The following is a 12,488-nucleotide window of genomic DNA, read 5'->3' on the forward strand; positions in this document are numbered from 1 at the left end:
GACGGAGGATGTGCTCATGGTTTACAATGCAAAAGTAAGACTCATTGGAAGATTGTGTTCAGGTTTTGATTACCGTACAATAAAGGAGGAGCTCAAAGAGGAACCAGAATGATTCCCAGTAATCAGTGGAAATGAACAGGTTAAAGGAGCTAGATCTTTTCAGTCTAGAACAAAGGAGAGTGAGATGAGAAGAGGTTTGATCCAAGTGCATTAAGATCCTAAACAGTATAGATACAGTCAAGCCAATCCAGGGAACTGACTGTTGTCCAGGAGAGAAACAAGGTCATGGCTCACATCTGAAAGCTAAAATGGAATTTGTTTAGAACAGATAATAGAAAATGTTTATTTACATATTGATTTGAGGGGTCTCAGCCATTTGGTTGAAGTCCATATGATGTGTTCCTTAAAGAAACATTCAGGCAAAGTTTTAGATTGGCTTTGCTACCAAAGGAGAGACTCTCATTTGCAGCCTTGATGGTCTTAAATAAATATATCACTGACGTTGCAAAAAGTCTATTTGGACAATCCGCAGATCAGTAAAGGGAAAGAGAATGAGTGACTTTGTTGCTGGATGGGCTGAACGACCTCCTCTCTTGGTAACCTTTCTTATAACCTGACCGAGTCAACATGGGGTTACAACTTGACAGAGAAATGATGCATTTTTAACTGTGGCATTTTAATTGGTGACCTCTTGACTTCCTTGAAGCCCCCCAGCAGTAGACAAGTGTAAGTTATAGCAAAAGGATACCGATTTCAGTTACTGGAGCCCTCCCCTCGCTGGCAGCCTCACACAACCCATTTGAACTTCAATTCATAGGCTGTTCTGTTACTCTCAAAGCAGCCCGTTCTGAGCCTGAAAAATGGAAAATAAACCCTATTTTAATGGAGTGAGATAAAAAAACAAACTGCAAGTCCTTGCATCGATGAAGTGAACTCACAGACAAAGCCTGTGTCAGACGTGCTGAAAGATAAAAGTGACCAGATAAGAATCTTGGTCGGGAAGGAAAATAGTCACATAGCAACCAATTCAGCAGATTGGAATATCGGCACTCAGACAGTACTTGGTGCATTCTGCAGCAGAGGTTAATTGTTTTTTTTTCACATAAGGTAAATGGTAGTCATCAATGTGCACAATTTGTATTACTATATGTTTAGATGGAAAATAATTGTATGCATTTTTTTTCTGATAGCAACTGTATTATTTGAGGATATTGTCCGGGCTGGAGTGAAGCAGCACACAAAAGAAACAAAGTCAAAAAGGTGTTTTTGTGCCTTGACTGAAACCCAAAGAAGAGGAACTTGCAATAAAGAAATACCTTCCTGAATAGTATGTGAGACATGTGTACCGATTCCAGCTGTATTTCCCCATTTCAGTTTGTTTTGTCTAACATTTAGGTTAAAAATAAAGTGAACTGTCTAAAAACCAACCCATTTGGGTGTTTTCTATAGTACAGCGGGAGATGAACAGCATTATGATTTATGGTCTTTCAAATTTACTGTAACTCAATAGAAATAAGTACTTACCAGGTCTGTAATTGCAAAAAATAAGACTTAAGGAAATAGAATATAGCTTGCACTGGATATAAGTTACCCTGGACATAGTAAATGCAATTTTGTTTCACTATGTACCTGTTATGAGACGCACAATACTGGAGTTTTACAATTTGTAGTCAATAATAAATTAAATTATAAACTATTCTGAGTTTGCATATACAGTGAGTTTTAAATGACCTGATTTGATTTATTAGGAGTGTGCTGTGTTCTCAAACATTTAATTTTGACACAACACTGTCACCCTCAGGCCAGAAAGGGAATATATTCATTAGTTCTTGCTGAGGGCTACAGAAAAATGCTTATTGCCAGTCTTCCACAAAGGGATTCCACACATCTTGATTGGCTCATGACTCCAAACAAATGCTTTCAATAAGGCTGGCTTAAAAGACAAGATTTAGAGGTATTAATCATAGGATCATTAAATGCACACAAGGTCATGTGTCTCAGCACAAAGAATATAAAAATGTTCCATTTTGTGTTTTTTTTAATCTTATAAGATGCGCAAGCTGGAAACTGGGATGTGCTTTATTGTATTTATATAATAGCGCTATTAATAAATGGTGCATTAGCGGTGGCTAAGGATCTGCGCCTGTGACTGGAAGGTTGCCGGTTCAAATCCTGCAACCGCCAGAGGAATCCTACTCCCTTGGGCCCCTGAGAAAGGCACTTAACCCCAACTGCTCCAGGGTCGCTGTACAATGGCTGACCCTGTGCTCTGACCCCAAGCTTCTCTCCCTGTCTGTGTACCTTGTGGAGAGCAAGCTGGAGTATGTGAAAAGACGAATTCCTAATGCAAGACAGGGTATTGTATAAAGTGATGTTATGTTATTTTACCTGTTTTTCCTTCAAAGAGTTGTTGAGCAAATATGAGTATCCCCTGCAAGTCCTCTAGAGGGCTCTGCTGTTCCAGAAATTAGTATCAGAGCATGTTAGTCTCCGATTCCTCATAAACTGACCATTTTAATGCCTCTACAGCTGTCGAGCCAGCGGAGCCCTAGTCTTCATCATGGTGTTCTAGAGCTGGGCAAAAATCTCAGACACACACAGAAAATTTAATCCCCAAATGCTGCTTTAAGGGCAAACAACAGTGTGGCACTGCTGGTTATCACCTTTAACCAAAGTTAGTATTTGTCATTACACAGACCTGTACATCATTCCTACCTACCTGCACACCTGGTCCTACACCTAAGCATGTCCTGGGTTATAGGAACTAACTGCGAACATTTTCCTCTGTGTGGGACCTACATATAACAAAAGTCCCAAGGGTAAAATAAATAAAAAGCTAATTCCATGGCCTGATGTTCAACACATGTATGAGATGGCAATATTACCACATATTAGCGTAATCTGGTCAGATCTCAGGAGATTAGCGAGGCCTGGTCAGTACTGAAATGGGAGATCTGTAAGGGAAACCTGTTTGCTTCTGTAAGTAGTGTTGGAGGTGCTCTTCCTTTCTAATTATAACTTCAAAATTAATGGACCAACAGGGTGACTGGAGTCACCTGTACCATGATCTAATTATATTAGATGACTACTTGGCATTTAAACCCATGGTTGTTGAGAGGAATAGGGGTTTTAATCCTAGAGTCCTAGCTAAATTCCACTCCAAATTTGTACAATCAGGCCATGCTAAATTTGTCCCTTATTTCAATTAGTGAAGCAATTTCACCACCTGATCTCCTGTGTAGACGGGCTGCTGTATGTCTCCCAGATGGAGCTTCACAGTGATTAATAAAGCAGGCCCCCTCCTGATGGACATGCAAAAGCAAGAGATAGCTCGTGATGCAGACGTCATGATTCATGAAATAATACTGATCTTGCAACGGTGGGTAAGGATTGAGGATTCTTTACAGATCTCTTCTTAAAATGGCTTTGTTCCCATCTCCCATTTACTTACATCAAGGCTTGTCCGGATTCCTGCAAAGTCTCAATATTTTAGATCCTGAATCTAACTGCAATCTACCTGTAGCTGGAGCTGTAAAGGTTTTAAAAAACACCTGGGAAAATCTATAGCATTCTACCACTGTGTGGACCAGCCTTGTGAATTTACTGTGGAATAGTTCACACCCTGCTGCCCTGTCAGAAAACAATGGGGAGCACTATTCATACATTTCCAGGTACTGACCTGAAGATCAGGGGAGGCTGGCTGTAAACATAGGCAAAGAACAACAAGAAGAATGAGGAACCTAAAAGTGTGAAAGAAATTCTCAAGCCTAATGAACAACTGTTGAAAAACCACCCAGCCAAAGAATGAAGAAATGACATTAATTAGCTGTATCAGATGATAAAGGAAAAGTGCTCAGGTTTGCTCAGTGCTCAGTGCACATACAGTGCCTTGCGAAAGAATTCGGCCCCCTTGAACTTTTCAACCTTTTGCCACATTTCAGGCTTCAAACATAAAGATATAAATTTTTTATTTTATGTGAAGAATCACCAACAAGTGGGACACAATTGTGAAGTGGAACGAAATCTATTGGATTTTTGAAACTTTTTTAACTAATAAAAAAATGAAAAGTGGGGCGTGCAAAATTATTCGGCCCCTTTACTTTCAGTGCAGCAAACTCACTCCAGAAGTTCAGCGAGGATCTCTGAATGATCCAATGTTGTCCTAAATGACTGATGGTGATAAATAGAATCCACCTGTGTGTAATCAAGTCTCTGTATAAATGCACCTGCTCTGTGATAGTCTCAAGGTTCTGTTGAAAGCGCAGAGAGCATCATGAAGACCAAGGAACACACCAGGCAGGTCCGTAATACTGTTGTGGAGAAGTTTAAAGCCGGATTTGGATACAAAAAGATTTCCCAAGCTTCAAACATCCCAAGGAGCACTGTGCAAGCGATCATCTTGAAATGGAAGGAGTATCAGACCACTGCAAATCTACCAAGACCTGGCCGTCCCTCTAAACTTTCAGCTCAGACAAGGAGAAGACTGATCAGAGATGCAGCCAAGAGGCCCATGATCACTCTGGATGAACTGCAGAGAACTACAGCTGAGGTGGGAGAGTCTGTCCATAGGACAACAATCAGTCTTACACTGCACAAATCTGGCCTTTATGGAAGAGTGGCAAGAAGAAAGCCATTTCTCAAAGATATCCATAAAAAGTCTCGTTTAAAGTTTGCCACAAGCCACCTGGGAGACACCCCAAACATGTGGAAGAAGGTGCTCTGGTCAGATGAAACCAAAATCGAACTTTTTGGCCACAATGCAAAACGATATGTTTGGCGTAAAAGCAACACAGCTCATCACCCTCAACACACCATCCCCACTGTCAAACATGGTGGTGGCAGCATCATGGTTTGGGCCTGCTTTTCTTCAGCAGGGACAGGGAAGATGGTTAAAATTGAGGGGAAGATGGATGCAGCCAAATACAGGACCATTCTGGATGAAAACCTGTTGGAGTCTGCAAAAGACCTGAAACTGGGACGGAGATTTATCTTCCAACAAGACAATGATCCCAAACATACAGCAAAATCTACAAAGGAATGGTTCACAAATAAACGTATCCAGGTGTTTGAATGGCCAAGTCAAAGTCCAGACCTGAATCCAATCGAGAATCTGTGGAAAGAGCTGAAAACTGCTGTTCACAAACGCTCTCCATCCAACCTCACTGAGCTCGAGCTGTTTTGCAAGGAAGAATGGGCAAGAATTTCAGTCTCTCTATGTGCAAAACTGATAGAGACATACCCCAAGCGACTTGCAGCTGTAATCGCAGCAAAAGGTGGCTCTACAAAGTATTAACGCAAGGGGGCCGAATAATTTTGCACGCCCCACTTTTCATTTTTTTATTAGTTAAAAAAGTTTCAAAAATCCAATAGATTTCGTTCCACTTCACAATTGTGTCCCACTTGTTGGTGATTCTTCACATAAAATAAAAAAATTATATCTTTATGTTTGAAGCCTGAAATGTGGCAAAAGGTTGAAAAGTTCAAGGGGGCCGAATACTTTCGCAAGGCACTGTACCTAAGCTCACTGAAGGCCAGTCATACTGTATTTGTATTATGTGTCTGTGGTTGGTCCTCCCCCTTCTGGGGAACCAGTTTGCACAGTGTCCAGCTTTTGAACCTCCTGCATAAGCAGTGCCTTCTCTGTCCAGTGGCTCTCGGGGTTAACACAGTGGGCAGGATGGATACAGTAACACTGACACTGCACATATACAGCCTTTATTACAAAGGAAAGATATGAATGCAATCCTTTGTTTTTGTTTTAGAGGATTTCTTACCTCAAAATGTAAGCAGAACATAATGACCCAAACAGAACCACAGAATAAGGTTACCTGTGCCACAGGTAAAATGCACATTCTGCTGTATCTATCTGACCCACACTGCATGTAAAGTAGTTTCCCATATTTCTTTGGTTCTCAGGATGTGTCTGGTTCTCGTCTTGCTTTTGGTAGTGTGCATGTGTATTTAAGCTTGGTGATTCTCTCCAGCAGGATGACCTCCCTGGGGAACAGAGAAGAAGAGAAGGAGCAGGGAGGGACACCAGAAATCTTTTGTCTTAGATAAGATGTAGACTGGATAGTTAACAATCTGCTTTGTTACTGATGCCCTCCCTTCCCTTGTACCTGTCCAGACATCTGATTGGCTGCATTGATTGTGAATATTTGTCTTCCAACAAGTGTGTTTCTTTATTTGCAATTCCATTCCTTATTGTATCAGACTCTGCTTTTTAAACAGTAAACTTTACACCCTCTGCAGACATCTGAAAGTCTGAAGGTGTGCCTGTACCTGTAAAGCAAAGGTGTTTCAATGACTTTATCGGCAGGGTACTCAGATAAGCTTTCCTTTTTCAGGGTTTCATCAAAATCAGGATCACCACTATTCCCCAAGTACGTAACATGTCCAAGGAATTTACTGTGGTGTATCAGAATTCGTTGATAGGCACCATAGTGTTTCATAGTATTGGTGCCAAAAATATCTTTCCTGCTGTGTTTTCTTTGTGATACTTGTGATATTCATGTGCCATTTTAAGGATATTAGAGATCAGAATTCCCAAAAACCTAAAGGACACCACCATACTCACAGCCATATCATTGATTACCGGGGAGAGGGGTTTTGGAGAGTGTTTCTGAAAATCAACCACCATTTCCACTGTTTTAAGATTATTGAGCTCCAGGTGGTTGTTAGCACACATTATCATTAGAGATAAGACCTTAAAGACTGATTCCACCCACAAAATGTCACTTGAGGTGCAGCTGTTGGTATACAAGGAACAGAGCAATGTAATAGAACAGAGTAACATTTCTAACTACAACCACAGCATTTTGTTTGCAGTTACCACCCCCATGACTGACCATGGTGTAAGTTCAATTGTGTTCAAATTGAAATAGGAAAAAACTTGCTCTGCTGCATTCTAGAAGAGGTGCCAGAACTGAAAGTAATGTCCTCACGTCAACAGCATTCTTTCTGTAGTGGATGTAAAATCTCAACGCATTTCAAGCAGGTGGTCTCAGGGGTGAGGAATCTGTCTGCCGGCGCTTAAGGAGAGCAGTCAGGTGGGAGGGAAGGGCCTCAGAACCACTCCTCGGCTGGTCTGCTTGTGTCTGCCAAACGTAACACTCATGAAAAAACACAGAACTGTCCCTGTGTGGATACTGTCTACTGTGTCAAGAGCGAATGTCAGCTCCAGAACAGGGCCTGTGGACTGGAAGGTTCCTGACACCAAGATTGAAGGCAGAGGTTCCCCACACACACTAGTTTTCATGGCTGCTGAGCCTTTTACTTAACTGAATCCTTAACTGAACTAACATGTTGTTTGTTTGTTTGTTTGTTTTTTTCCCACTGTAAGGTTGGAACTTCTAAGCTACTTTAAGAAATGTAATAGTTAATAGGCAACCTCCAACATGTTTAGAAAATGAAAACAATTGCAGAGTTGCAGTTAACCTTATAATTCGGTCTATTGAGCGTCCAAGTATTTAAGTGTTCAGGTGGAGCCCAGCAGGTGTGGGGCTACCCAGGACCAGGACTGAGAACCCCTGCTTTAAGGTGCTCTCTGCTTACTTACGAGAAGGAAGTGTGTGAATGAACAATGAACAATAGAGACTGGGTGAAATTAAAGTAGCCTGTCAGACCGGTATTTCTGTGTATCAGAGGTTAATAGCAACAACAATTATTGCATAGAGAATTTGTACAAAGCACTTCAGCAGCAGTAACAAAAAATTAATTGAAAAATAAAAACCGTGAATGTGGTAGGTTTTTAATATGACAATGAAATGGCAAAGTGTAACGAATATGCCCCTGCTTAAAACAGGGATCTCAGCCGCCCAGGCTGGGGGTGGTCTCCTTTAGCTCAGCTGGCAAGTTCCCTGTTGCGTGACACTGGAGACCCGGGTTTGCGCCCAGGCAGTGAGGGACGAACTGGCAGGATCGGCAACAGTGGAAACTCCAAGAACCATTACAAAAAACATAAAATGTAAGTAATTCACAATGTACTAAAGATCCTCAGGCTGGGTTTTATTTTTAGTGTATTAAATGGACTGGGAGTAGGCAGCTCCTGGACAGGCAGTACAACACAGGATTCCCCAGCAGCTTGGCTAAGGGCACAGCAGAAGAGCTACCACTGGGCATCTGAATCCACAGCCCTCCTCTCAGAATCCCAGAACCCAAAGCACTCCACAACGCTTCAGTAAATGCAGTATTGTGAATAGCCCTTGCGTGTGTTCTCAGTGATTCAATCAGGATAAATAACCATGCAGATCTGAAAAACTGTGATGATCTTCAAAGATGTCTGCTAACAGATGCATTACTCGTTTCCCTTTTCTAATGCCTGGTGTGAGTCATTTAGAAAGAAAAAGCATCATTCCTGGGATGCAAAGGGGTGATTTGAAATAAGAGCCATACCCTTTACAGTAACCTGCCCGTGTGCATGCCGTTTATCAACATGCCTTGCTTTGCACACCTAGATTGACCGCCAAAGCATTCCAGCCATTATCAGAAAGTCATAGGAGAGGGCTGCTGGAATCCAGAACTGTCCCAGAGACAAAGGACAGGACATCATCCATTACAGGACACACAGGCACGCAGGGAAAACTGACAGCAATTGACTCTGTTAATGTGGGAGAGACTCAAAGCACCTGGGGTCCCACGCAGAGACACTCAAGTCCAAATCCAGCCCAGGACAAGCAAAGTAGCATTCCAGCCATATTATGAATAACGTATTCTTTGTATTCAAAATAAAAATATTTACAGTAAAGAAACAAAGGCTGATTGAAAAGGTTTTAGTTCCACCACAGAGCTCTCCTTGTATCAGGAAGGATTGGTTTACGGAAGAGGCCTCTGTTATTTACTCTGCATATTTGAGTTTTTACAGCTCAGGGTTTCTGATGCAGCATTTCAATGGCTTCAGTCCTACAAATAAAAAAAACATTTACAGTAGATGTTCTTTTTTAGTTGAAAGCCTCATGTTTGATTTGCAGATGGATTTGTTAATCTTATGAAGCTCAAAACAAAAAAAAAACAGGTTTTATGGAGAAATGAAGGCTGAAGCAAAGATGCTTGGTCAGCAGGCAGAGCCCATCACAGTGACACCAGTGTCTCAGAAAGAAGGGATCTCGACCAGGAGACTCATTCTGTTCCAGTCATAAGCATAAAGTCCGGTGCATAAGGTTAACCTGAGAAAAACTCAAGTATGCTTGTCTTGCCCAACCAGTTCTGCAACTCATTACAAGCCAAAACAAACCTTGACAGTGATTTAATCCTGAATTTCTGTAGCCTTATGAAACGTATTTAATTCTCTGTATTTTTGTCTTTGTGCCGGTGTGTGTAATGTCACGCAGCTGAAACCCGATGAGCACAGGGCTCAGAGTCACGTGGGAGGCGTGACAGTTAAAAAGGTGCTCCTCTCGCTTGCCCCCTCAGTCAGGCGCCGTCTCTCCACAGCCAGCGGAACCATGAGGATGCTCCTGTGCGCCGCGCTGCTTCTGCTGCTCTGCAGCTCGCAAGGTCAGGACTCTTCTACTGCTTTTCTCATCTGACTTTTATTCCAAAAGACAGAATAGCACAATACTTTACCATTTAACATGAAATGGTGCCACATTTCTGGCCCTGCACGTTGTGGAGCAGGGAGTTTGAGAGAAAATGCTCCATGAAGCCCCAGAAAAACTACCCGTGTTTTTCTATTCAAAGTCTGCTGTGGAGTACCCACTCTACTGGTGCACGTCTGTATCTGTACAGGAAAGCATTCTGTACTAAAGCCCAGTCAAACCTGAACAAGTTTCAGGAAAAAGGTTTTCATTGCAGTTCCAAGTTACTTGCATAACGGATTGCAATGCCTTCTTATGTCTTCCTTAGATTTCAAATCATTTGTGTTGAGGTATTTGTTTACCCTCATTATAAATTACAATTAGTCATTTTTCAAGGATTAATTAAGATGTTGTGATGACTGCAGGTCTTTAGTGAAGAATAGTTCGATACCGTGATATTATTAATTCAGCAGGAATGTTTCCAGTTCGGTGAAATTTCCGTACGAGTAAGTGCACGTGTCACAGCCTCAGGAGCTGGAAGAATCAAAGGAATAAATCCTTCAGATGCCAAAAGACCAAAATACAACTTCTTGATTCACAACTGCTCTTGCAGCCTGTGCAATAATAAGATTACTTGAAGACCAAAGGCCAACTCCAAAACCAGAATCTGAAGGATAGCATGCTAAATGAGAGCTCCAGAGGGACTGATGCGCTGCAGGTGCTGGTGTCATCTTTTGTTTTCACTGAACTCTCAGTATACTGTGCAGTGGAGCAGCACACATTTCAATGCATGTAAGGTGGATTATAAAAAAGCATATAATATGTAAGTACTTGAATTGAATAATTCTGCTTATGCGCTGAATCCTGACAATAAAAATATGGCCCATTTTTTACCCTACAGTTCAATCTCTCAAGTGCTACACCTGTGAGAATGATCCAAAATGCAAAACAGAGACCGACTGTCCACCCTCAAGTCAGTTCTGTAGGACTGAGGCCACAGGTGAGGATGCTGACTATGTTAATGTACTTGAAATATATTGTTCATTCTTCTTTTAGGTTTGCTTCTTTTTTTCAAATAACTCCTTTAAGGCTGGTTATTACTGAAAATATCGTTCTATGTTGAGAGTAGATTCCAACGATGAATAAGTACAGTATACTGTATATACAACTTTCATCACAGATGATGCCACATCACTCTGAATCAGGCAAAATCCTGCATATTCCAGACTGTGTACTAAAATACCATCTTTCAATCTAATTACCTTTCTGGTTTTCTGACAGAATGCTATTGTGTAAAGAAATTCTGTGGTCCAAGTACTCAAAACATGCTTTGTTTTCTAAACCCTTCTGTGGCACTTTTTACTATAGTGAAGTGGAATTAAATCTACAGTTTTATGGTCTCTGCTTTAAAGCCTTGACAGAGCTGTAACATCCTTGTATCAAGAGAACCAGCCCTGTAGTTTAACAACAGTGCCAGGGCCATGTTTGTGAGCAATAATGGAAGTGATAGCAGTGAACTAAAAATGCTTCCACTATATACAGTACAAATTTGAAAAGTGCTGTACAAAAACCTGAAATAACATCTGTGTTAGCACATACAGCAATTGACAACTAATGTTTTGGTGTATTGTCCCTTACCAAACTGTTTTAAACTATTTTGCCTTTTTTTAGGTTACAGAGATTCATTAGAACATTAGCTAACCATAATTAACTCTTTTCTGTTTCAGCTTCTGCATTCTCTAGGAGCTGTGAGGAAATCTGTGTTCCCTCAGTCACGGTGACCTGCTGTACTGAAGACCTGTGTCCCCTGTGAAGACAGCATCTCTGCAGTCTCCTCTTCTCTCTGGGACTTCTTGGAGCACAGATGAACTCTGTCTTCTGCATGTATCTAGCACTAGAAAAATTGTCAAGATGTTTGAAAAAAATCAAGTAAATAAATGCCCATTAATTCATCAGATATTTTCCTCTCCGTATTAGTCAAAGAACAAAATAAAAGATGATTGTATCTAGTTGATCCACAGTAACCACCCCTTCAGTGTTTGTGTCTGTGAATTTAGACAAGATGTATTGAAATTATGTTTCAACATACTGAAGTCTTTCTTATTCTCTTTTGTTACAGGCATTCTAAAATGTTTTACCACTTTCAGAATATAATTGAAATTGCATGGCATTTCCAAATTTTGAGAATATTAATGCAAGTACATATTCTTCACATTCTTATCTTCTCTCTTTGTATGAAAGACAAGTTTTACTTACTAAAAATGCCCGATGTCACCTAAAAACGTAGGAAAAATCAAGAAGTGTGGTTTATTTACTGCTACATCTTTCTTTAGCGATGATTTTCCATCATCTAACATGTAACCATTGTGCTACCTCTCTTGGTTGCCATGACAGCTCTTTCCAATTCTTCGCACACACTGTAGGTTACATCCAGGAGCTTCAGTTTCAGATGAAACTGTCCTGAGATTTGTATTGTTTGGCAAAAAATGCTTCTATGTGCACATATATTTCAACTTTCTTTCTTGTAAAATCACAACAATAAACTTAATAAATAAATCATTATTAGTGCAGATTTATCAATAGCAATTTGGTTGTTTTTTTTCTGTTCTGCGGCATGTTTTTGTAGAGGTATGGTGTCTTGTCTAGGATGCAGGGTGTAAACATTTGTGGATGTAGTTCCAGAAAGACCTGAACTGCTGTGATCCTTCCGAGGAGTGTGTGGATATATGTTGTTCCAATACATTTTTTTTTTGCAATTTAGCCTTTTCTTTCCTAACACCGTGGTTCTCAAACTGTCCCCAGGTGGTACGGCAGATGACCCTGGAAATGTGTTGCGTGCACTGAAAAATTAGGGCGGGTTTTCATATTTTCTATTTAATAAAATTGTGTCAAATACGCAGCCTACATACTGTTCTAATGCAGCGAGCTAATACTTGTATTTTTAAAAAAACGTTACCTTCAGCAAATGGGGAG

The 12,488-nt window shown here is 40.8% G+C and overlaps 1 protein-coding gene across 1 annotated transcript; it reads left to right on the forward strand.

Annotated features, from left to right (window-relative positions):
- Window positions 1-9,335: 9,335 nt before the first annotated feature.
- LOC148657703 (lymphocyte antigen 6D) lies at window positions 9,336-12,091 on the forward strand. Its single transcript, XM_088638345.1, has 3 exons — window positions 9,336-9,495; window positions 10,417-10,515; window positions 11,243-12,091. The coding sequence occupies exons 1-3, from the start codon at window positions 9,444-9,446 to the stop codon at window positions 11,326-11,328; spliced, it is 237 nt and encodes a 78-aa protein (XP_088494471.1). The 5' UTR covers window positions 9,336-9,443; the 3' UTR covers window positions 11,329-12,091.
- Window positions 12,092-12,488: the final 397 nt, after the last annotated feature.

This window comes from Lepisosteus platostomus, chromosome 7 (genome assembly GCF_059453375.1).
Source record: "Lepisosteus platostomus isolate fLepPlt1 chromosome 7, fLepPlt1.hap1, whole genome shotgun sequence".
NCBI classification, from domain to species: domain Eukaryota; kingdom Metazoa; phylum Chordata; class Actinopteri; order Semionotiformes; family Lepisosteidae; genus Lepisosteus; species Lepisosteus platostomus.

What these genes read in the sequence shown, in the direction of transcription:
- LOC148657703 (XM_088638345.1), top strand. Translation starts at nt 9,444, where the DNA reads ATGAGGATGCTCCTGTGCGCCGCGCTGCTTCTGCTGCTCTGCAGCTCG. An exon ending in GCTGCTCTGCAGCTCGCAAG is followed by an intron (nt 9,496 to 10,416) that starts GTCAGGACTCTT and finishes TTTACCCTACAG; the next exon opens with TTCAATCTCTCAAGTGCTAC. An exon ending in CTGTAGGACTGAGGCCACAG is followed by an intron (nt 10,516 to 11,242) that starts GTGAGGATGCTG and finishes TTTCTGTTTCAG; the next exon opens with CTTCTGCATTCTCTAGGAGC.